At 44.0% G+C, this 25,961-nt stretch overlaps 1 protein-coding gene across 1 annotated transcript; it reads left to right on the top strand.

The window, feature by feature from the left end:
- The first annotated feature begins 352 nt into the window (after window positions 1-352).
- On the top strand, window positions 353-24,414 carry LOC118390550 (amyloid-beta A4 precursor protein-binding family B member 3-like). Its single transcript, XM_052457436.1, has 9 exons — window positions 353-769; window positions 14,103-14,290; window positions 14,419-14,492; window positions 15,794-15,845; window positions 16,369-16,515; window positions 16,840-16,967; window positions 22,913-23,027; window positions 23,130-23,217; window positions 23,374-24,414. The coding sequence occupies exons 1-9, from the start codon at window positions 721-723 to the stop codon at window positions 23,475-23,477; spliced, it is 945 nt and encodes a 314-aa protein (XP_052313396.1). The 5' UTR covers window positions 353-720; the 3' UTR covers window positions 23,478-24,414.
- Window positions 24,415-25,961: the final 1,547 nt, after the last annotated feature.

Here is a 25,961-nt window from a genome sequence, read left to right as displayed (position 1 = left end):
CTCACTACACAAATACTCGATAGGCTACACCCGTCGCATTCACCCTTCGAGAAAGCACGTTTGTTTTGATTTTTGGATTATTGCTCTCTTGTTGGTCTCCATATAACTGTAGTAATGTATTTCTTCTAGAAAAAGCATGCTTCTTGGGTCTGTTTGCTGGTCTGCACTGTGCCTTTGTCCTTAGTGCCTTTTCTCGGCCTCAGCAGTCCTTTCAAGGCACCGAGAGACAGGGGACAACCAGAGAGGCAGGGGACAACCAGAGAGGCAGGAAGAGAAAGAAGAAGAGCGATAGAAAAGCTTGAGCGTGTGAGAAAGAGAGGTAAAGGGGTGGGGAGAAGGAGGAGGGGGAGTGGCGGAAGCTGCAGGCACCGCTGACAAAGAGAGCGAAATGAAAGGCAGCAGCAGTGAAACAAGCAGCATCCCTCCAGCACAGATAAAGAGATAGAGACGCAGGATAGAGAAGAGATAGAGATCAACGAGACGGACGGAGAAGACTCCCGAGAGTTCCCGGGACGGGGCTTGCACAGAGAGTCAGACAGAGAAAGAAATATATTTTGAATACCTCTTGGCATGTGAGTGTGTCCCTTGACGCTTGGCGCTGTGTGCAGTTGTAACGAGTGTGTGCGGGGAAGAGTTGTCCTGGCGACATCAGGACATTTTGGTACGGGAATGTGGTGCAGCTAAGCCAGGTTGACCAGGAAGGAAGGAACACCTATCAGCATGCTGGGGAAGGATTACATGCTCGCCATCATCATAGTCAATTATGACGGTGAGTAAACACACACACACACACTGTCCTGGGCTCCTCCAGACCTTTTTCTCGCCTCGTCCCTTGTTCCTCAGAGGGAGAGGAGACGGCCGGCCGAGGAGTAGTGAGTGCAGTAGGTACTGGCCTGAGTGCAGTAGGTACTGTCCTGAGTGCAGCAGGTACTGGGGTGAGCTCATTATCTGATTTTCACTGGTAGACAGGCTCAACTACAGGTGTTGTGTCATGTAGGGCCGGCCAGGCATTCTGTCCCACACACTTCGTAGAGTGAAACTGGAAATACATAATAATAATAATTTGGGAGGTGTTTATATTTGTCTTGTTTCACATATGTAAAAGTGTGTATTATACGCATGTGTGCAATGTAAAGGTGTTTTTCCCCTCACCTTGTCAGCTCGGGGATTTGAACCTAGCGACCTCTCTGTTACTGTCCCAACGCTCCCTGTCGGAAAGTTTGAAGGGTTATTAAGGTTGAGTTGTGCGATTGTGTGTTTGTTGAGAGTTCAGGTAGTGAACTAGAGTGCTTCCATTAGACAAAGAACATTTTTGATCTATGGATTATTTTTGTATTTAGCTTTGAATTCAAAGGATAGTTCACCCAAATTGCAAAATAATATGCGTTTCCGTACCCTGTTAGCAGTCTACAGCAGACCATGCTTTGGGTTTAGTTTCCCTGGCACTGTTTGAAACAAATCCCATAGAGTTTGCCAGTTTGTAGTCCTTAAATCCGGAAATGAGTTACCTCAAGTTCGTTCAGCTATCCCTATGGGGAAAATTAATGAGAAAGAATAGGGTTTAGGGATGAACACCGAAAATAAGGTCTGAGGTTAACACAGGCTTAGGAGATCTTATACATTTTGTTTTATGAGATAAGGTCAGTTAACCTGACCTTTAGGAATTATGAAGCCTTTATGTCCTTTATGAGCTTTTTAAAAACAAATGAATACATGCGTCAAAATTCACAGAATGTGATGTTTGCTGATGAAGATTGTCTCATAGACCAAAGGAATAATATCTTCTAAGCCTGTGTTTACCTCAGACCTTATTTTCGGTGTTCATCCCTTATTTTCAGGATTTATCCAAAAACGGCATTCACTTTCCCCATAGGCTTTGTCAAACGAATCACGGCAGAGTTAGTGCCTACACAAAAAAAAGCCATTACTATTTCTCTCTATTCAAGTCATGGCACAAATACAATTCAAGTCATTAGCATTTTTTTTGCGCATCATTTCCAAATCATCCCAAAGTATTTAACATGTATTGTGCAGCTCAAACAAAATCATTTATAGATGATTTGAACATGATGCGCGAGAAGTGCTAATATCGGTACCATGACTTGACTGGGATTTGTTTCCACAAATGCTAAAACTTTGTGACGGGGAAACTAAACCAAAACATGGATTGCTGTCATACCTTGTCTGCTTACTGCTTACAGGGTAAATCAACAAATATGTAATTTTGTACTTTGGGTGAACTTTCATGATAATAATGGCGATGGTGGGGATTTCACAATCAGTTATGTATCTGTCTGTTGCTTCTAAACAGTTTCATATATCAGTGTTACTAGGTGTTCTTGCTCACGCATCATTATGGGATCATTACGCCCTTGAGAGTAGAGGTCGACCAATTATGATTTTTCAACTCCGATGCCGATTATTGGAGGAACCGAAAAAAGCCAATAATACCGATTAATCGGCTGATTGTTTTGTAATAATGTTTGTAATAATGACAATTACAACAATACTGAATGAACAATGAACACTTTTATTTGAACTTAATATAATACATCAATAAAAATCTATTTAGTCTCAAATAAATCATAAAACATGTTCAATTTGGTTTAAATGATGCAAAAACAAAGTGTTGGAGAAGAAAGTAAAAGTGCAATATGTGCCATGTAAGAAAGCTAACGTTTAAGTTCCTTGCTCAGAACATGAGAACATATGAAAGCTGGTGGTTCCTTTTAACATGAATCTTCAATATTCCCAGGTAAGAAGTTTTAGGTTGTAGTTGTTATAGGACTATTTCTCTCTATAACATTTGTATTTCATATACCTTTGGCTATTGGATGTGATTCGATGATAAATTATTCAATGATTATTTACATAGGACAGGATGTGTTGTTCACCTTGGTGACTGTGTGGGCTGCCATGTGACTTGGTGTTGTCGTGGTAACTGTTGCTCTCCTGGCGTTAGGAGTAGCTGGTGTTTATTATGGAGGGTAATGCATAGCACAGTAGGCAGCAGGTACAAAGGAGAGCAGAGTCAATGGAGAGTCAATTATACGTTTGTTGACTAAAATGTTGATATTACCAAAAATGATTTATTCAACAGTATAGTATTGTAAGCAATGATGAATTAAATGTCAAGTCCAATGCATATTGTTGAGCAACAACACTGTTCATATCCTCTCTGGAGGCTATCGAAGGCTTGTACCTTTGTTGTGCCTTTTTTTTGCTATCAACTCTCCCCCCCATTCATAAGCCCAAACACCACAGGTTCCTCAAACAAAGCGTCTGCCTTGACTGTTTACGTCATTGCTCCCAAAATAATTCCCCTCGAAAGAGGCGGCGGGAGAGAAATGGAGAAGTAGAGAGAGCGTCATCCTTATGCTGAGCATGGTACATGTAAACAGGGACACTGTGTCAGTAGTTGATTGGAAAATTGTATTGTCTAATGTTAGCATCGTATACACATTATCCTGCAGGGTTGGAGGGGGTTAGGGTGGGGAATGGAGTTTTAATAGCACCCTGCGGAACATAAAACCGGTCCCATATCTGTACAGTATGTGTTTTGAATGAATTTATCTGACTTTCGTTGTCATGCTGTCCATGTTTGGGTTGGGTTGGCACATAAGGCTTCAGATCTACGACTCGTCAAGGGGTGCGTGGCATGGCTGGTAGAAAAGGATATAGCCGTCCTGCTCCCGGATTGAGAGCTGAAACCCAGATTGAAGTTGTGATCCACTCTGGCCCATAATCCCTCTGGCAGATAGAGCCCAGCTCTGACCTTGCACAGACGCACCATTGGGATTACTCTCTCTCCTCCAGATGTACTGTAGTCTCTCTCTCCCCCCACCCTTTCTCTCTCTCTCTCTCTCTCTCTCTCTCTCTCTCTCTCTCTCTCTCTCTCTCTCTCTCTCTCTCTCTCTCTCTCTCTCTCTCTCTACAGTTTATCATATTACTGTTATTTATAGTCTCTACTTAATTCTCTCTGCATAATGTAATTTCTGGTCTCACTTTGTCTTTGTCTCTAGTCTACAGCACAGGTGTTTTACATTGTTATAAACATATTCTACATTCTTTCTCTATTTTTAATCGTAGCTCTCATTTCTAAATCCCCATTATGCTTCAATATTACATTTGCTGTCCCAGTTACTCGTTCCCCATTATTTAGTGTAAGGGGCAGTTCTGGGCAGAGAGAGCTATCCGACTGCAATCACTGCCATCACCACTGCTCAATTACAGCTGTTTACAGCCTCATAGGGACCGCAATCTGCAGCTCGGTCTTGATTGGCCATTTTGGAATGCTTTGGTAACAGGCTCAGTCCAAATGTGTGTTAAGAGACTCAAGTGTGTATCTGTATCTAGAGTAGAGTAGATAGTCACCCATCAGTGACAATAACAAGGGGGGCGAGGACTGTACTGTACACCCTCCCCCATAGAAACACCACGTCCCTACATCCACTTAGTCACAATGGAGACTTGAGTTATTTGAACGGGGACCATAATTAAATAAACGCCTGCCAAAATCAATGTAACAAAATACTTAGGAACACCTCTCAAGTGCAGACTGGCACCAATGAGTAAAGGCAACTCTGACAAAGCTATGGCGGATACCCGCATGGTGGACTAGCTCATTTCTGCCTGTCACGGGAATAGCAGTCACATTCATGCGCATGCATCAATCTAGTGCACGTGCACACAACAACAATATCACGCGAATGTCTGTTCCCCTGTTAGCTCATTGGATCAGCTGGTTTACAGCAGGAGTTGCTATAGGGACTGATCACGCAGTGCAGACTCTGGGATTCATCAATAATTCACTAACACCCTCTGCTGGAGATTCACTGCTGTATGGCACACTTTCACGAGTCTGCATTCTGCTCTCTACTCCCGACACTAAGTAAAACTGTTGGAAATGCATGTGTATCTTATACCTTCTGTGCGATTGGAACACGTACACTTTTTCACCTTACTGGTCAGTACAATCCACGGACAGAAGCCTACTACTACAATGGAAGTCATAATGGAGGCTTCACTTACATCAGATCACTAAGTATTTAGTTAGAAGAAAAGCCATGCTATAGAGGAGATTATTTATGATAATAGACAGGAACTGGTTCAAAATAGCATGGCGATGACATATATTACTTCAGAGATGACCAATCACAGACTTAATTATTACTCCCCTGTGTCATTGGTGTTGAGACAATACCCTAATACTTCACGGACTTCATGAACTCCACTATTCAATAGAAAGCCCTCTGAGTCAGGAAAGCCATTGGTGCGGAGAGTCTAAAACTAAAAACGTTGACTTCAAAGTTCAACAAACCGTACAACTATATGCAGAAGGACTACTTTTAACAATTTACACTGAACATTTTACACAAAACCACATTTACTGGAAGAACTGTGCAGATGCAAAGTTGGGAGAAAGAATTTCAGTAAAATCTCCCTGTGCCTAAAATAATACTATTATTGCTCCCTATATCTTCTCCGTGTCACCATGCTCTTGCTCTCCCTCAAGCGCCAGGCTGCCCTTCCTTACACATACCTGTCACCATCATTACGAGCATCAGCGCTCATTGGACTCACCTGGACTCCTTCACTTTGTTGATTGCCCCATCTATATCTATAGCTTCCACGCCTTTGCTGGCTCGAGAGGTTTTATTGCCTTGGTTGGCTTGGCAGACGCCCATCCCACATCCATGCCTCAGCCGGCTCGCACGCCTCAGCCGGCTCGTCGGGCTCTCACGCCTCAGCCAACTCGTCGGGCTCTCACGCCTCAGCCAGCTCGCACGCCTCAGCCGGCTCGTCGGGCTCTCACGCCTCAGCCGGCTCGTCGGGCTTCTACGACTCAGCCGGCTCGTCCATTGCACATGCTTCGGCCAGCCCGTCAGGCTCGCCCAGGTGGGATGCCAGGTGGCGCCCAGGGGGGGAGAGGACTCACCTGGACTTCTTCACATTGTAGATTGCCCCGTCTATATCTGTCTCTTCCTCCGTTGGTTCCCCACATCAGCATTAATGTCGTTTACGTTTCCCCTGTCCAGACACTGTCCGTGTTCTGTTTCATGTCAGTGTTTCATTAAATGTTCACTCCCTGTACCTGCTTCTCATCTCCAGCGTCTGTCCTTACACTCCAGAGTAAGATTCCAAGATGTCAGCAGAAAGAATGGGGTGTCAGCTATGACGTGTGACGACCCTCCCACTCTGTCTGCCAAATTTTTTCTCTTTGCTCTTGTTTTCCTTAATAGGATGTGGTGGGCGGAGCCGGGAGGGTCGTCAGCGAAATGGGACACACCTGGGCTCGGGTGTGTCCCGGGATAAATACACCTCTTCCCCATTCATTGAGTAGACTCTCTCCATGCAGACACACTGATAGAGTTTGGTTGTGGCCGTTTTGTATTCGGAGTGAGTGAGGCCGTACGGCGAGATTTGGGCCTCGCACACCGAGATACTCTGGTTCACGGGCAGAGTTTCATTCAACTAGGGTTGAGCCTGACTCCTGTGGTGAAGCTGACTTTGGTCAAGAGTGTCACTTCTGTCAAGGTTCAGGTCATTGGAAAAACGACTGTCCGGATCTCAGGGCTAAAGGTAAATGCAGTGCTTACGTTAAATCTAAGCCTATGGAGTTAGCAGCGCCTGTCCCACATCAGTTCACTCCTGACACACTGTCTTATGCCCAGGGGCATGTGAAAGTCCATATTGACCCAGACTATTTACCTTTCATTTACGGTGGGTTTTGTGTCAATGTTAGGAAGTAACGACCTAGTACCAGTGAAGATCCTGAGACACAGGTGCCTCTGAGTCGTTTGTGTTGGAGTATGTGTTACACTTCCCTGCTGAGACTGATTCGGGGAATAGTTTTCTAATTAGGGGAATAGGTTTGAACATTCTTTTCAGTTCCATTGCATAAACTGATGTTGGATTATGGACTGGCGAAAGGTGAGGTTGTTTTGGGGGTGCGTCCTTCGTTGCCTATTGAGGGGGTCGACGTTATCCTTGGGAATAACTTGGCTGGTGAGCGTGTATGGTCTGTCGTGTTTCCATCTTCAGTGGTTTCAGCTAAGCCGTAATTTGTAGGGATTCCTGATGAGTGCGCATAGTTTCCCAGAGGTGTTTTCTGCGTGTGCAGTGACGCGTTCTATGAACCGTGGCGACCTGGTCACTGCGCCGGCTAATGAGAATGGCACAAAGAAATCTGTCACTACTTTCCCTGTTATCCCGTTATCTGTACCCCACTCTAATCTAATCAAGGAGCAACGGACTGACCCACACATTGGAAGAGTTGCGTGCCTGTGGAACAGTTGGGAAATGTCGCCCATGGCTATTTTCTCAGAGAGGATGTCCTGATGAGGAAGTGGGTGTCTCATGGTAGTTGTTTTGTGGGGGAGGCTATTAGTCAGGTTGTTGTACCAGTTAAGCTTCGTGAGTTGGTGTTGACAACTTCCCACGATGACGTTGCTGGACATATGGGGGTGTGGAAAACCTACAATTGCATATTAAGACATTTCTTTTGGCCTAGGTTAAAGAGGGATGTTTCTGAGTTCATCAACACACCTGCCAATTAACTGGTAAACCTAATCTAGCTACTAAGCCGGTACTACTGTTTCCTATTCCTGTACTCAGCCAATCTTTTGAGTATCTGATTATTGACTGTGTTTGTCCTCTACCTCGCTCTAAGAATGGTAGAAGTTATCTGTTCACTGTGATGTATCAGACCACTAGGTTTCCTGCTGCCTATCCTCTCCGGTCTATCACCACTAAACCGAGTCAAAGCTTTTAGCACAGACTTATCTCACTGTTTGGAATCCCCAAGGTCATTCACAGTGATCAAGGATCTAATTTCACCTCTAATCTGTTTGGTCAGGTTTTCCAACAGCTCCACATTAAAAACAATTTGTCTTGCGCCTATCACGCGCAGACTCAAGGAGCGCTGGAACATTTCCATTGAACACTTAAGTCTTTGTTGAGAGCTTATTGTACTGAGATGGGAAAGGATTCACAGGAGAGAATGAAGGGCATATTTGATCGGCGAACTGAGCCTCGTCACTTTTGTCCAGGTGATCAGGTTATTGCTCTGCTGCCAATTGTTGGTTCTCCTTTTCAAGCCAAGTTTCAAGGTACATATACGGTTACTTGCCATTCCAGAACGGTGAAAAGCACACCAACTGTGCCATGTAAATCTGTGTAAATCTGGCCTTGTCTCAGGATGGTAAGTTGGTGGTTGAAGATATCCCTCTAGTGGTGTGGGGGATGTGCTTTGGCAAAGTGGGTGGGGTTATATCCTTCCTGTTTGGCCCTGTCCGGGGGTGTCCTCGGATGGGGCCACAGTGTCTCCTGACCCCTCCTGTCTCAGCCTCCAGTATTTATGCTGCAGTAGTTTATGTGTCAGGGGGCTAGGGTCAGTTATATCTGGAGTACTTCTCCTGTCCTATTCGGTGTCCTGTGTGAATCTAAGTGTTTCTCTAATTCTCTCCTTCTCTCTTTCTTTCTCTCTCTCGGAGGACCTGAGCCCTAGGACCATGTCCCAGGACTACCTGACATGAGGACTCCTTGCTGTCCCCAGTCCACCTGGCCATGCTCCTGCTCCAGTTTCAACTGACCTGAGCCCTAGGACCGTGCCCCAGGACTACCTGACATGAAGGCTCTTGCTGTCCCCAGTCCACCTGACTGTGCTGCTGCTCCAGTTTCAACTGTTCTGCCTTATTATTCAACCATGCTGGTCATTTATGAACATTTGAACATCTTGGTCATGTTCTGTTATAATCTCTACCCGGCACAGCCAGAAGAGGACTGGCCACCCCACATAGCCCGGTTCCTCTCTAGGTTTCTTCCTAGGTTTTGGCCTTTCTAGGGAGTTTTTCCTAGCCACCGTGCTTTTACACCTGCATTGTTTGCTGTTTGGGGTTTTAGGCTGGGTTTCTGTACAGCACTTTGAGATATCAGCTGATGTACGAAGGGCTATATAAATAAATTTGATTTGATTTGATTTAAAACCATATTATGCACGTTCCTCTGAGGCTGAACGGTGGGAGTCTACAGAGGACGATAAAACCTGTTCTCTTGGCCAATACTGTTATTTCACTGGGTTCTTGTCATGCTAGGTCCGTGCATGGGGAGGAAGTTCCTGGTCCTGACGATTGCTTACTGCAGGGTAGATTGAAAAATCTGGATATTTTAGATGGCCTTCTCGCTCATCTACCTGTTGATGGGCGGGAAGAGATGGTCGGTCTGATTCAGAGATTTCCAGGTTTGTTTTCTGATACACCTACAAACTTAATAGAACACGATATTGACGTTGGGGATGCTGACCCCATTCGTCAGCGGTTCTATAGAGTTTCTTCAGAGAAACTGCGTTGTCTGGATACTGAGGTCAGGTACATGCTGGAGAGTCAGATAGCAGAGCCTTCTTTCTCCAGTTGGACTCCTCCCTGTATCTTGGTCAGTAAACCTGATGGGACAAACAGATTTTGTACAGACTACCGTAAGGTAAACGGTGTCACTAAGCCAGATTAATTTCCTCTTCCTCGGATGGAGGACTGCGTTGATCAAGTAAAATGGAACTGATGTGTTTCTTGGGAATGATTGGTTATTACCGTAGTTTTTTTTAGGAACTTCTCTACTGTGGACGCTCCCTTGACGGATTTGCTGAAAGCTAAGGCCGTTTACGTCTGGTCTTCTCGTTGTCAACAGGCTTTTGAAGATGCGAAGCGGTTGCTTACCTCAACTCCGGTGCTGGCTGCTCCTTGCGTGGATTTGTCATTTACCTTGCAGGTGGATGCGAGTCACGTGAGGGCAGGTGCAGTCCTGCTGCAAGCAGATGTGTCTGGGTGTTGAGAGGCCTGTTGGTTACTTTTCCAAAAAGTTGAACCTTTATCAGTTGAACTACTCGGTCGTGGAAAAACAAGCGCTAGCACTCATAGGTGAGATGTATGTCGGGTCAGGAGTAGTACCTATTATGGTCTACACCGACCATAATTCTCTCACCTTCTTGAGTTCCATGATGTGTCCTAACCAGAGGATAATGAGATGGTGTTTATTCCATATCAATGTGCGGCACATCAGGGGGACTGCTAATGTCGTTGCTGGCGAGCTGTCTCGTGCGCCCTGTTCCTGAATGTCCACGTGACTGACCCCTGTTATTTTATGTTTGGTGTTGTCCTGTTCTATTGCTCCTGTCTGTTCCCTTCTGGTCTCGTTTTCTTCTTTCCTCTTAAAGGTTGCTTCCTGTGCGCAAAGGTTGCTGAGGTCTGGAGAGGATGAGGTTGGCCTGGGCAAGAGGAAGTGTGAACACGTACCCCCCCTTATGGATTTGGGACGCAGGCTGGGTATTCTATTAGGATCCAGGGCAGTATTTTGTTTGTGTGACTGGTATGGTGTTCCGGGGTCCTTGTCGGTGGGCGGAACCTGGAGGGTTGTCAGCGAAATGGGACATACCTAGGCTCGGGTGTGTCCCGGGATAAATACATATCTTCCCCATTCGTTGAGACTCTATCCATACAGACACACTGATAGAGTTTGGTTGTAGCATTTTTTTGTGGCCGTTTTGTTTGTTTGCTTTGGCACCTTTCAACCTCCCTCATTATTACATTTATGCACGCAACCACTTACTTACACTACTGATTACTGACTACACACACCATTGTTAATTGTATTTACAATACCTCAGTTAATAAATATATTTTTGTTATTCCTAATCTCCACGTTGTCTCCCTTTCTGTTACGGACTTTGAGCCGGTTCGTGACACGTGATAACTTGACTTTAAAAAAATCTGTTTTGTTTATTGAATTACAGTAAGTGAAGTGGATTTACACCCTGTATCAGAATGATGGTAATAGAACAGCAAACTACAGTGGAGTATAGTTCTGTTCACGACAGAATAGTAGAATATATTACAGAAGAGTACAGTTCTTTATAGTGTACTCAACTCTAGTGTGCTCTGTGTACTCTACTGAACTCTATTCTATTGTACAGGACTGTACTTTACTGAACTTTTTAAAACTTTACTGTATTGTGTTTTACACTTCTGTGCTCTGATGTACTGTGCTCTCCAAACTTGTCAAACGTAGACGTCTATGATTTGGACCTGACTGGACCAAATCGGAACCAGTCATGGACGTCTGTTTGGGACAAATTGAACCAGACCAAAAATCAAAACAAACCCTGGACATTGAAAAGAAAGCCTGTCCAGACCGTACCTAAAAAAAAAAAATTGGGTGGAATATCAAATAACTACTTTTCAATGTCCATGGACACCCAGTGTCTTGTCGGTGCTCAGTGGATGCTGGTTACAGTAAATGGAGAGAGAGGGGGAGAGAGAGAGAGACCTCATTATTGCTTTGCCCACCAGAAAGAGAAAGAATTCAGTGATGAGCTGAAAATAACAGTACTAGGTCTACCTTGTTACTTCTGAACTTCCCTTGTACTCCCTCCTCACAAAGGAGGGGAATGAGATGTGTTATTTTTGTAACAGAATGACAAGACCCTAGGCAATCTTTCTTAAACTTACAGAAAGCCAATCATTTATCCAAAATGAAAAATACAAGTATGAACACACTCTTTTAACATATTTTTCTGGTAGATGTTTTCCAAGACCCCTTTTTCCATCTGTTTGACCAGAAATCAAGGCCTTGCCTTAGTCTTAATATTTAGGATGGAACATTTTTGAAAAATGTATATATGCCTTAATTTCTCAAAGATATAGACTTAGAGCTATAGAGCTTTCATTTGACACGAGATTTGAACTTCACATGTTAGTGCTCATGGGGTCCTTTTACATGGAAATGTCCCATTACAGATCCATGCAAACTGTAAACAGGGGCTATTTTGTGCACTGTGTCAACATCAAAATAGTTACATCAATACTATTTGCTTACCACAGGAATTGCACGGCACATTTAATCTGTTATTGGAAATCATTTTTACAGTAGAGACTGTACATGATAGATTTTCCCATTTCACCAAGCTTTTTTTCTTTTAGTGGCTGTCCCCAAGTGTGCTTCGTCACACGATGCTGACAGCACAAGAACTAGTCAGCCTAAAACACTAAAAAAAAGTCATTTGGGCGGTCATTGCTTATGGCCTGTCAGCAGAAGGCTTTGCTGCATCCGATGTGGGAACAGAAGAATGTTTGATTGGTTCATGATTGGAGCTATTGGAACTCTCATCGTCTTCCATAGATCCCAAAAGGACTGGACATTCACTATGCACATTTGGCAGTCTGAGCGGTACGATGTTGCTACCTCGGAGAGGATTCGTGCCACTATCTTGGTGAATGGGGTCAGTTGCATGGAAGACGATGATTCGCTATGTTTTGGCTTTCATCTTGAGGTCTTGTGATATGAGGATTACCCATCATCAGCCCTGGTGTCCGGTTATATAATACCAAATAGCTTGACTTAAACTACAAACCCACCGTAGGAGTAAAAACCCAGCATAGAAGTAAGAACCCAGGGTAACGGTAAGAACCCAGCATTAGGAGATGTCTCCCACCTTTGCAACATGGATTAGGACTAGGCTACATCACATAGGCTCAGAGCCTTTGTTCTGATCTCAAGGAGCATAATTGGGAGAAAGGCTCTACTCTAGTCTGGTATGAGCAGTGACAGCATCAGCCACTGTGACATACAGTAGTTGTTTGTGACAAGTACACTTTGCCATTCCATTTTTAAAGCAGAAAATATCAATTTCTTTCAAACTGTCATACATTACGATGTCCCACGGATGCTAGTTCTTAGAATCCCTCCCCTGTATACTCACTGGTCAATAATGGGAGAAGGGAGGCTACAGTAGGAGAGCTCTGTGCCAAATTGTCTCCTCTGGAGGCCTCGTCCTCAGGGTTGGGATGAGTTCTAATTCTTCACATAGCTTCATCACGCCCCGGAGATGGTGCACTGACCCGTCAATCAGACTGTGAAATGTATTGAATAGTAGTGTCATCCAAGCCCAGGAGGCCTGCCCGCCTGCCTGCCTATAGAAGCATCCACGAAAACTGAAGAGTTCTGCCTCCATCTCTCTCTAACACTGCGGCCTCTTATACACTGCTGTCTCTTATTGATTTGTCTCTCCCTGTAGCAGGGTTCAGCTGATCTGTTCCTGGGTATAATCTTCCCATGCTATTTATCCCAGGGATGCGTGGTGTTGTTTTTCATTGCCAGACACAGGGGTGACCAGGGTTAAAAAGCCAGACGAATGGGGATGAGATGTACAAGGCACGTCAAATTCATTTGGGTCACGCACACACACAAACGACAGACCAGAATGAAATAAAGAAAAATAGGCATCAGTGCCTTTTGCATGCTTGATTTAGCCTCTCTATTTTCATTCTGTGCCCCCAGGTTGAGGGTAACACAGCCACTGTGGCACTCTGCTGTGAGAGAGACACCCGTGCCCAGGTGACCTCAGCGGTGTCCCAAATTGCACCCTATTCCCCTTGTGGCCTGGTCAAAAGTAGTGCACTACATAGGGAATAGGGTACCATTTGGGATACAGACCCTCATGTCACTACTGACCCACTTCTTGCTTTCTCTCTCTCTCCTTACATCTTTTTTTACCACCTCTCTATTCGGCTTGCTCTCTCTTCGAGCTGAGCACATTGAGTTAGTGTGCAGAATTTGTCATTTTGTGAGTGCGTTACATAATCATTTGCCCTTTCCGAACTCGAAGCGGTTCCATCACATATTCAGTGTTAGGAGAAAACAAAGGAGTCGAGCCTCAGACACTGTAGCTTTTGCTAGCCAGCTGTGATGCAGAGGGACTGCTCCGAATTCCGATCTGGCATTTGGCAGAATTAGCATGTTGCCAGGCTGTGGAGAGTAAGGTCAGCCGTGTGGCTGACATGGGCTTCAGACTGTGTGAGGCTAACGCTAGATGCCGATGGGATGCAGCCCCCTGGGTACGATGGACCTCAGAGCTGTGTTTGTGCTACGTCCAGCTGCCATTATGAACACAATGAAATATATTGATCTGAAACTACTGTTATTATCATCCTCATCACTTCATTCACGTGACACCAAATGCACTGTAATATTGGTCATGGGCACTTATTCATTAAGCTTACTTGCTTTCGCCTCTCATCGTTGGGATCCCTGCTGTGTTCTGTGTTCTTCAGACAACATCTGGAACGACCCGAGTCTTGATCTGGACACTGACCTGCCGTCAGGGTGGCGCACCATCCGGGACAGCACTGGCACCTACTACTGGCACGTGCCTACAGGCACCACACAATGGCAGCACCCATCCTACAGCAATGAGGAGGACCAGAGCGCCGTCAATGGCGTCACTGCCACCGACCTCAAGGTGAGGGTTTCAATTTCAAAACACAGTTCAGTCCTGCTGTTTGACTTTGGCTGCTTTATACTTGGATGTGATTTCATCAGAGAGGAAAGGATCACACCTCTAATAATGTCCCATGTCCTATTTTCCAGAGCCTGGAGGCTGGTGGCAGACGTGGCTCAAGGGCAAGGCTGACAGAGAGCCCAGTGGCCTCCGTAAATGACAGGTACTCCTTCAAAATCCACTGCAGACCCACACCAACACTCATCCACCTTCACAAGCACTGTAGCCTTGTTACAAACTCGTTCAGGCCATCCATGGTAGAGTATTGAGTACGACACAATTAAGCTCCGTGCCAAAGTTATTCTACAAGGTTAATGGGTCGATGAGGTACATTTGTATCACCTGCAGATCCGGATGCTTAGGGAGCTCTTTGAAGTAAAATACGTTGATTGTGTAAATCAAATGAGAGGGTTTAGTGCATGGGATGTATTCTCTCTCTTTGAATCTGTTTTGATGGCAAAAGGGCTCATGATGGCTTCACTGGCCCGGGAATGTGGCAGACCACAATATATCCCTATGCCTCCTGGAACAATACCCATTATTCAATTGTCTGTGTTCTGAGCAGAGGCCAGATCTGTCCCCTGCCTTATCGGGAATGGATAAGTTCTTTGACGCGTCATGTGCAGATGGGACAACCACTACGGCATATCGTTACAGTTCAGCCTTTGTGCCATAATCTGAATACATACAGGCAATTGCAGTGGGGGGTCTTCAAGGTACAACCTGTTTGATCAAATCACCTGGATGGTTGTTCATAAGTTCTTTAACATTACATATGGCTGCCTTGCTTTTACCATTACGGGCAAAAGCACACAGCAATTCCATTATCACAAGTTATTCTGGCACTGTGTCCTGTAACATGTAGAGGTTGTTGAATCCACCGATAAACACAGTCTCTGCTGCAGTGGTCATGTGTAGAATCAGGGTGCATTTGACACCTGGGAGCTTAACATTCTGTGTGGGCAGAGATTGCGGAGAATAGTGAAGCTCAGCTCACTGAGCACAGCATCAAGAAATCCATAGGTCTTATAATGGACCTAATCACATCCTACTCTGCTTCACCAAAGAGTGCAATGGAAAGGGAGGGAGAGTCTTGACTCAGTGGGCTCCTGGTTGCAGGAATAGCAGCCTCTTGGGATTGTCTCCAGTCAGCTGTATCAGAGGGCTAATGAGAACTCCACCTCTGAGTCAGTCTGCTTGAAGGCGATCAAACCAGCTCTCTGTTTGTTTTTGTCATCCACTGCTCACTCAACAGCTGTTTCCATCAGTGTCAGTTAAGGGCTTTACTTTCAAAGTCAAACACAAAACAGATCAACAAAGGACGAAATGGTGACATACAACACCATATTCCACACAGCATCATCCGGGGCAGCAGTGAGGGATGCAGAAAAGGCTACCGTGTCATTTGTGCTGTCGTGGTGGTAATCCTTCATGTAATTTGACTGTTCTGCTAATCTCCCACAGGATCTCCTGGCAGGACGATTATTTCTGCACCAACATGGATCCTGACTCCAAGGTAGAGTGGGCTACGGTGTCCAAATCCCTCTCCTTCTGCAGCACAGCATGTTCTGACCAATAACATCCATAAAACCAGATTTGTCCGTTTACGTCAGCTTATTGTAAAACGTTTTTTTTTTTTTTCATGCATTCTAGCTGAATCAGAACTTTTTTTAATGCAAGCCCTGGTCGATAGTTGTTTTTCTGGCCCAGGCTAGGCAGCTCTTAGAGGAGTTCATAGACCATGTCCACTAAAAGGATGTGAGAATTATCTTTGAAGTCACAGTGAGGAGCAGTCGTGATTGAAAGTCGCTAAATGCATTTCGTGGATGCATCATGTTGATATACTGTAGATGCCGAAGACACTTATAACCTTTTATGCTGCACATGATCGGAAAAACACTGCGCATCCATGCACATCTCTCTCTTACACTCTCTGCTCATTCCCTTTTCTTTCTGCCTCCTCCTCATCCCTACCATCCACTCCTCTCCGCTGCCTCCTGGGCCCTGTTGGCGTGGTGTGGTGTGGTTGTCTTGGTCAGTGTTTTGCGGTGCGCTCACTGGGCTGGGTGGAGATCCCAGAGGAGGAGCTGACCCCGGGGAAGAGCAGTCTGGCTGTCAATAACTGCATCCAGCAGCTGTCCAGCAGCAAGGCTGAGGGCCGCGATGCACTAGGCGCCTGGGGAGAGGTAAGAGGAGGCGGGGGGGGTTGAGGGAGTAATGGGGGGTGGTGAAGTAGAATACAGTAACATTACTTGTTTATTAGGTTTTGTTTTAGTTTGGTCTATTTTGGCAAGCAGTACATGGCATGGCTCATTGTGCAATTGTTTATTGTGTGTTACTCCTTTAAATTAAACCATTAGTAGCTTTGAGAACCTCCAGTACCTCATACGACCTTGGGTTTGGTCCAGTACATGTGAGCTTGCAGTTTGCTTGCAGGCCAGATTACCCTTACTGCCACCATAAAGCAGTCCCACTGAAGCCCCCCACCCTGTCACCTCTGTCTCTCCCAGGGCCAGGACATGATGATGGTGCTGAAGAAGGACACCCTTAGCCTGATGGACCCAGTGGACCGCAGCCTTATCCACTGCCAACCTATCATCAACATCCGTGTGTGGGGCGTGGGATGCAACAACGGCAGGTGGGCCAACCTGGGGATCGTATGGGCAAATACCCCCACTCCTCTCTCCCAGAATGAGAATATCACATAATGTGGTCAGCTTTGTGATTTATTTCTGGGTCCATAGGTGTTCGAAATTGGGAGTTCCGGTTTACGAAGTCTCCCCCCTCGCAAAAGTAAACCACATTTCACCACACGCGCGAAGTTCCCCACGTCCTGATATGTACAAATAATCAGTGACGAAACCAGTGCTGCTCATTATCCTACACGTTCCATCCTGTCTACAAGAGATGAATATATCTGTAGTTACATTTTGAAACACGGTATAATATGGTGAACTGACCAACTGAGCACAATGCTCTTGGGTTGTTCGGTCATGGAAAGACTGTTCAAAGTTGTTGTTATTGTGTATACTTGATGACATGGAAATATTCCATTGAGTGAAGAAAGTAAATGATTTATATGATATTGTTTTTCTTTGGGCTATACAGCCTTGGGTAAGGTTAGTTCTTCTGGGTCACAGATATTTATGGCCTAATTGTAATACACTGGGAGCTCATGTTGAGTGGATTTGAGAGCAGCTATATTTTCGTCTACACTCTTGGTGGAGAACATTCAGGCATTGATCTGATGTGATCTGATCTGATGGCAGTGTCAGTGGAACTACATCTAAGTAGAATGGAATAGCCCCAAAGGAAAGAAACGCGACAATGATAGAAAATGTTAAGGATTTGAAAAATCCAAGACTGAAACTACTGAAAATAAGTTAATATATAGGTGCAACATTTTTACACACGCTACGCTATATTGTGTTATGATCATAGTTGTAAAACCAATGCAAGAGTCTTGTCTCATATTTGAAGTAGTTGTAATAATGAACTTTCTTTCTTTCTTTTAACTGCCACTCATGAAAACAGAGACAGGTAATCACTCTCTTCTTGGTCAACTCATTTTCTGTTGACGTACCATTTGTGACTTTGACAGCTTGCATCGTGGTCGCAAGTGAACGCTTGGCGCCTCGGGACGCTTCTGTGTAGTTTCTGTCGTCGTGCTCTAGCGTCTCATCGATAATGTAACGTGCTTCTGTCGACATGTAATGCACCGTATGTGAATGCCTGCCCTGTTTCTCATGCATGTTCAAAGGAACCCCTGTCTAGTTCCTTCTCGACTTGTCGTGACCCTTGTTTCTTATGTAATGTGCTGTTCTGTCCTTGTCTCACAACAAAATGCCCACTCAGTACTATCCCAGGCGGTTGTCTTGCCAAATTATTACTGCTGATGATTGATCTAAAGTGAGATTCATAATGGTATACAGGTATACCTGAGCTAAATTCAGCTCAAACTGCATTTGAATCAATTAGAAGCCATAGTGATTGCATTCCTTTGAGAGCCAAGTGGAGGACGCATCAATGTGTATCTTACAGTGTGTATCTCAATGTTCATCTCACAGGTTTTCTACTACAGTTGAATGGGCTTTTTTGTTGTTGTAGACGAATGGACCAGGAGAGATTGCTGGGTTGTGTCCAATTGATCAGCTCCCCTGAGCCAAGTTGCACTCCTTTCGACTCTGCCAGTCTGAGTTAAACTGTAAAGTTGTACCTTTCGCTGTGACAAATACTCCCCATATACAGTGCCTTCAGAAAGTATTCCCCTTGCCTTATTCCACATTTTGTTGTGGTACAGCCTGAATTCAAAATTGTTCTCACCCATCTACACACAATATCACATAATGACAAAGTGAAAACATGTTTTCACAAATTTACTGAAAATTAAATACAGAAATATCTAATTTACACAAGTATTCACACCCCTTCTAACACACACATTAGAATCACCTTTGGTGTGAGTCTTTCTGGGTAAGTCTCTATGAGCTTTGCACACCTGGATTGTACAATATTTGCACATTACACTTTTAAAAATTATTCAAACACTGTCAAGTTCATTTTTGAAGAGCTATTTTCAATTCTTGCCATAGATTTTCAAGCCGATTTAAGTAAAGAAATGTAGCTATACCACTCCGGAACATTCAATGTTGTCTTGGTAAGCCTTGTGTTTTGGGCTATTGTCCAGCTGAAAGGTGAATTTGTCTCCCAGTGTCTGTTGGAAAGCAGACTGAACCAGGTTTTCCTCTAGGATTTTGCCTGTGCTTAGCTCTCCCTAGTCCTTGCCGATGACAAGCATACCCATAACATGATGCAGCAACCACCATGCTTAAAAATATGAAGAGTGGTACTCAGTAATGTGTTTTGTTGGATTTGGCCCAAACATAACACTTTGTATTCAGGACGTTAAGTTAATTTCTTTGACTAGTTTTTTGTAGTTTTACTTGAATGCCTTATTGCAAACAGGATGCATGTATTGGAATATGTTTATTCTGAACAGGCTTCCTTATTTTCACTCTGTCATTTAGGTTAGTATTGTGGAGTAACTACATTTTTCTTGATCCATCCTTAGTGTTCTCCTATCACAGCCATTAGGCTATGTAAATGTTTTAAAGTCGCCATTGGCCTCATGGTGAAATCCCTGAGCAGTTTCCTTCCTCTCCGGCAACTGAGTTAGGAATGACACCTGTATCTTTGTAGTAACTGTTTGTATTGATTCACCATCCGAAGTGTAATTAATTAGATCACCATGCTCACATGGATATTAAATGTCTGTTATTTTTACTTTTACCGATCTACCAATAGGTGCCCTTCTTTGCGAGTCACTGGAAAAACTCTCTGATCTTTGTGGTTAAATCTGTGTTTGAAATTAACTGCTTGACTGAGGGATCTTACAGATAATTTTACGTGTGGGGTACAGAGATGAGGTAGTCATTAAAATATAATGGAAATATTATGTTAACTTCAATGGGATACCCCCCTCCACAAGACGTTTGAGCTAACGCAGGCTGCTAATGTGATTAGCATGAGGTTGTAAGTAACAAAGAAAATATTTCAGGGCATAGACATACAGTATCTGATTTGAGCAGAAAGCTTAAATTCTTGTTAATTTAACTGCAGTGTCCAATTTACAGTAGCTAATACAGTGAAAGAATACCATACTATTGTGTGAAGAGAGTGCACAATTATGAACTTGAAAATGTATTAATTAACTAATTAGGCACATTTGGGCAGTCTTGATATATTTTTACAGATGTGCAATGGTTCATTGGATCAGTTTCAAACATTTCACATACACTGCTGCCATCTAGTGGACAAAATCTAAGTTGCACCTGGGCAGGAATAATACATTATGGCCTTTCTCTTGCATTTCAAAGATGACGGTAAAAAAAAATAATTAAAACATGTTTTTTCTTTGTATTATCTTTTACCAGAACTAATGTGTTATATTCTACTACATTAATTTCACATTTCCAAAAACTTCAAAGTGTTTCCTTTCAAATGGTATCAAGAATATGCATATCCTTGCTTCCGCTCCTGAGCTACAGGCAGTTAAATTTGTGTATGTAATTTTAGGTGAAAATTGAAAAAAAGGGTCCGATCCTTAAGAAGCTATACATTATTCTTGCACACAGAGTGAGTCCATGCAACTTATTATGTGACTTGTTCAGCACATTTTTACTCCTGAACGTATTTAGGCGTGCGATAACAAAGGGGTTGAATTACTTATTAACTCGAGACATTTCAGCTTTTAACTTTAAATGAATATTTGTAAATATTTAGAAAAAATATTTCACTTTGACATTATAGGGTATTGTGTGTAGGCCAGTGACACAAAATCATAATTTAATACATTTTAAAATCAGGCTGTAACACCATTTTATTTGGGGGGGGATGAGTACTTTCTGAAGGCGCTGTACTCCTCGCTTTTACTGTATTACACCCAAACCAAAGACGTGGATTATGCAGGGTCGGCTCCGAGCATAAGCGACATAAGCGGTCACTAAGGGCCCCCACTCTCAAATTACTGCTCAGCGTTAGAATAGTAGAATTCACAAAGTGTAATTTCGAAATTTGCTTGTGCATCAGCAGTTTTTCTCCTATGTCAGTCACTGACAGTCACTGACAGTCACTCAATTATCCATATCAGCTAACACATTTTTTTTATTGGTATGTTAGTCTAGCCAGCTATCTAAACTTGTAGTAATCATGGCCGACTACCGATCGGCCGTGCAGGGCATGTGACCAGGGGCCCTGACCTCCAGGGGGCCCCTATTGATTGTTTTAGTTACTCTCACTCAGCTATTATTAACACGACATATAAGTCTTAGTAACATTTGTAGAATTGCAGGAAATTAGTTTTAAAACGGCAAAAATGTCTCTCCACTCTGGAGGCTGGTGAGGGAAGAATGGATCATAATAATGTCAGGAACGGAGCAAATGGAATGGCATCAAATACCTGGAAACCATGTGTTTGATACCAATACCACTAATTTGGCCCCAGTCATTACCACGAGCCCGTTCTCCCCAATTAAGGTGCCACCAACCTTCTGTGCTCTCCTTCTGTGCTCTCCATGGTAAAATGAGCATAATTGCAAGAAATTAGCTGTAAAACTACACATTTTTCTCTCCGCCCCGTGGTAAAATGTGTAGAATTGCATGAAAGCTTGCTTTAAAACTGCAACATTTTCTTTACTCCCCATGGCGAACTGTGTAGAATTGCACGAAATTTGGCAAATGTTCTCTCTGCTGTCAAGTGGGGGGCCTCTAAAAGGTTTTGCCCGCTAGATGGGGAGGCCCTGCAACCTAATCCTGCTTAAGGCCCCCAAAAGGCTAGGGCCGGCTACGTCTGTCATAAAATAGATTCACTCCTTTTTTTGGTGACGTGGTGGCAAGATGCTGTGTGGACAAGATCTGAGGACATAGTGGCCTGCACCGACTGCCAATCTGTTTGAGTGGTTCCCTGAGATTTAATAGAGAGGAAGGATCCCACCCTACATTTACATTACATTTAAGTCATTTAGCAGACGCTCTTATCCAGAGCGACTTACAAATTGGTGCATTCACCTTATGACATCCAGTGGAACAGCCACTTTACAATAGTGCATCTAAATCTTTTAAGGGGGGTGAGAAGGATTACTTTATCCTATCCTACCGTTTGTGGGCCCACCTTTGATGCCAAAAGGGAAGCCCATCTGTTATTCCCTCTTTTCCCTCAATAATTAAAAAGCTGCAGGTCTCTTAGGTCTTTTTGCAGGCATCGGCATATCCTGGTGCACCAGAGTTGTGGACTATAAAACAGCACTGTTGCTCGAAGTCACTGAGGATGTTATAGAGATAATTACACACGTAAAGCCATCAAACTGCAACCACAGAGCTTTTTCCCAGTTGGCAACTGCACATATGCACACCGAACAGTTCTTTATGAACTGACTACTTGTCAGAGAGTTTACATTACAATGTCAGTTGAGTGACTTTGCTCTGATATGTGAATATAGTGTAGAAGAGATGGTGAGTCTCTTGTCCCTTTTCTGGTATTAGAAATTGGTGACAGGGCGACAGTATTCCATGTCCCTGTTCCTTAAAGTCCCGAGAACAACGTCTGTCCATATGCATCACTGGTACTTATAGACCTGACATCTGACGTGGCCTGCCCCTATCAGCTGCTGAGGGACACAGCCTGAGGTCACAATGTGTTGAGCCAGAATGGAACTGATAGCGTCAATGTTGCGAGAGCCTGTGCTGTCTTCAGTGCTCCGTTGCTTAGTCGTTTGATGATTGTGCATGTTTATCAAACCAACTGTTACGTGATACTGGCTGGTGTACCACTGGTTTCTGTTCAGTGGACCAGCGCGGTCATGCGGCACAGTAGTTGTGCCGAAGAAGCGATAGTTTGATGTGTCGCGTGTGTTCAATATGGCTCTGAATTCCATCCCATTCATACTAATGCTACTATCTTGTCATACATACAGTACCAGATCACCAGATGAATTGTGAAGTCGGTTAACGTCCCCACAAACCAGACATATAGATGCCCGTTTCTCTGTGTTTAACCTCTGCTTTTGTGTTCCGCACCGTTTACAGAGACTTTGCCTTTGTGGCCAGTGACAAAGACACCTGTATGCTGAAGTGCCATGTGTTTCGCTGCAACGCCCCAGCAAAAACCATCGCCACGGCTTTGCATGAAATGTGCTCGAAGGTAACCAAAGGTTTCCAAGTCCTAGGAAGTGGTTGAAGATCCCTTTCAGCCCACCGTAGGAGTTTAGGTTCCATTCCATGATGTGTCTGTGTGTGTATCCAGATCATGGCAGAGAAGACGACTAGAAGCCCATCTATGGCCCGCTCCCTCACCATGGAGAACATCTCCCCCGAGGACCTGCCACGTCAAGGTGCTGTAGCCTGGCTGAGCTCAGAGCCCACAGAAACCCATCCGTTACAATCTGTAGGGATTTGTCTGACTGGAGCCATGTGTAGCTTATACAGATGGTAAACTCCATAATGTGGCAGAAGTCATGTGATACATTATATTCGTATTTCTGCTGCAGTGGACTTCCTGGATGCAATGAGGAAAAGGGTGCAGAAGTTTGAGGTGCAGTACATTGGAAACCTGCCTGTCTCCAGGGCGATGGGTAGGTTTACTGTATTCTAATCTCACCATATTGATTTATTACACTGGCAAAATACCATCAAACTTGTCATCTAATTGAACTAGATTTTTTTTAAACGAGCCAATGTTCCCTTTCCTGTAACAACCTTGAGAGTCAACAGGGGAAGAGGATCTGTAATATCTCATCACCAGATATAAAGGATTAGACCGCAGCCAGGAGTCACAGGCATGTTTAAAATTTGGGCCGGATAATGGGACAGAGGACATCGTCTCTTTATCCTCAGCAAATACGCCGAGTCACGTCTCATGGCTAGGTAACTCTCAGGTTCACTGTCTATTTGGCTGTCCCCGGGCGAGGCGTCGTCTCGCAGTATGTAACACGGCACTCTTTCAGAAAATGGATTATTGATTACAGGCTCCAAAACGGTAGCATCCATCGAGGTGTTGTTAGCTGGATCAGCTGACTAACTGACATAAACGCCCAGTCCCAGATGCTTTATGTCGGAGATATTAATAGCAGATTAAACTGACTCAGTGGAGATAGAAGGGATCCCCAGAGTTAGCCATCCCTGATACCGGGTCTGGTAGCTCGTACGTCTGTAGGTTAACAAGTAAGGTACTGTGGAACGTTGTGCAAGAGGGCTTTATGTACAAAAAGAGTGCAATGCAGCGATCTATGAGACTTCTGAGAGGGCCAGTCTACTTTCTGATACAGAAAGCAGTAATGTGTACTAAACCTGTTGCCTGTCATAAACTGCGTTCAATGGCTTCAATACAGTGGCAGCTGCATGCATATAAACAATATCGCCATAGTCTAGAACCGCTATGAATGTCGACTGAATGATTTGCTTTCTGCTATTTAACGAAAGGCATGGCCTATTCCTATAAAAGAAAGCCCATTAAGATGCCCAAATATTTAAAAGGCGGCCCACGATCAATGTGGGCACCATCCAATGTATAAAGTGCCTTGCGAAAGTATTCGGCCCCCTTGAACTTTGCAACCTTTTGCCACATTTCAGGCTTCAAACATAAAGATATAAAACTGTATTTTTTTGTGAAGAATCAACAACAAGTGGGACACAATCATGAAGTGGAATGACATTTATTGGATATTTAAAACTTTTTTAACAAATCAAAAACTGAAACATTGGGCGTGCAAAATTATACAGCCCCTTTACTTTCAGTGCAGCAAACTTCAGTGAGGATCTCTGAATGATCCAATGTTGACCTAAATGACTAATGATGATAAATACAATCCACCTGTGTGTAATCAAGTCTCCGTATAAATGCACCTGCACTGTGATAGTCTCAGAGGTCCGTTAAAAGCGCAGAAAGCATCATGAAGAACAAGGAACACACCAGGCAGGTCCGAGATACTGTTGTGAAGAAGTTTAAAGCCGGATTTGGATACAAAAAGATTTCCCAAGCTTTAAACATCCCAAGGAGCACGGTGCAAGCGATAATATTGAAATGGAAGGAGTATCAGACCACTGCAAATCTACCAAGACCTGGCCGTCCCTCTAAACTTTCAGCTCATACAAGAAGAAGACTGATCAGAAATGCAGCCAAGAGGCCCATGATCACTCTGGATGAACTGCAGAGATCTACAGCTGAGATGGGACACTCTGTCCATAGGACAACAATCAGTCGTATATTGCACAAATCTGGCCTTTATGGAAGAGTGGCAAGAAGAAAGCCATTTCTTAAAGATATCCATAAAAGGTGTCGTTTAAAGTTTGCCACAAGCCACCTGGGAGACACAACAAACATGTGGAAGAAGGTGCTCTGGTCAGATGAAACCAAAATTGAACTTTTTGGCAACAATGCAAAACGTTATGTTTGGCGTAAAAGCAACACAGCCCATCACCCTGAACACACCATCCCCACTGTCAAACATGGTGGTGGCAGCAAAGTTTGAAATATCCTGCTTTGTCCTTCCACTTCAGGAAGATGTGTTCAAATTGATGGGAAGATGGATGAGCCAAAAACAGTTTTACCATTCTGTTTGAAGAAAACCTGATGGAGTCTGCAAAAGACCTGAGACTGGGATGCCGAGATTTGTCTTCCAACAAGACACTGATCCAAAACATAAAGCAAAATCTACAATGCATTGGAAAAATAAACATATCCAGGTGTTACCTGAATGGCCAAGTCAGTTGAAGTCCAGACTTTCTGCAAGGCAATAAAGGCAGATTGTAGCTAAAAGAGGTTTTCTGAAAATGATGACAAGCCATTAGTCATTGGAACCTCACTGAGCTCGAGCTGTGATGGAGGAATGGGAAAAATGTTTGAGTATACTGTGTAGTAGAATGAAAAGAGTTGAGACATTTCCTCTCAAAACAGGACTTTTCAGTCTGTTACTGAAGCAATTAAGGGGCTTTATGTGAGATCCTTAACAGGTAAGGAGGTGCTGAACCGGGCCATTTTGCATCATGAACACCAGATTTTTCAGTTTTGCCCATTTGTTAAAAATTTGAAACTGTGCTTCCAATAAATGTCCTTCCACTTCATGATTGTGTACCACTT

Source organism: Oncorhynchus keta, chromosome 11 (assembly GCF_023373465.1).
Source record: "Oncorhynchus keta strain PuntledgeMale-10-30-2019 chromosome 11, Oket_V2, whole genome shotgun sequence".
Taxonomy (NCBI): Eukaryota; Metazoa; Chordata; class Actinopteri; order Salmoniformes; family Salmonidae; genus Oncorhynchus; species Oncorhynchus keta.
This window is presented reverse-complemented; position numbering and strand designations above follow the sequence as displayed.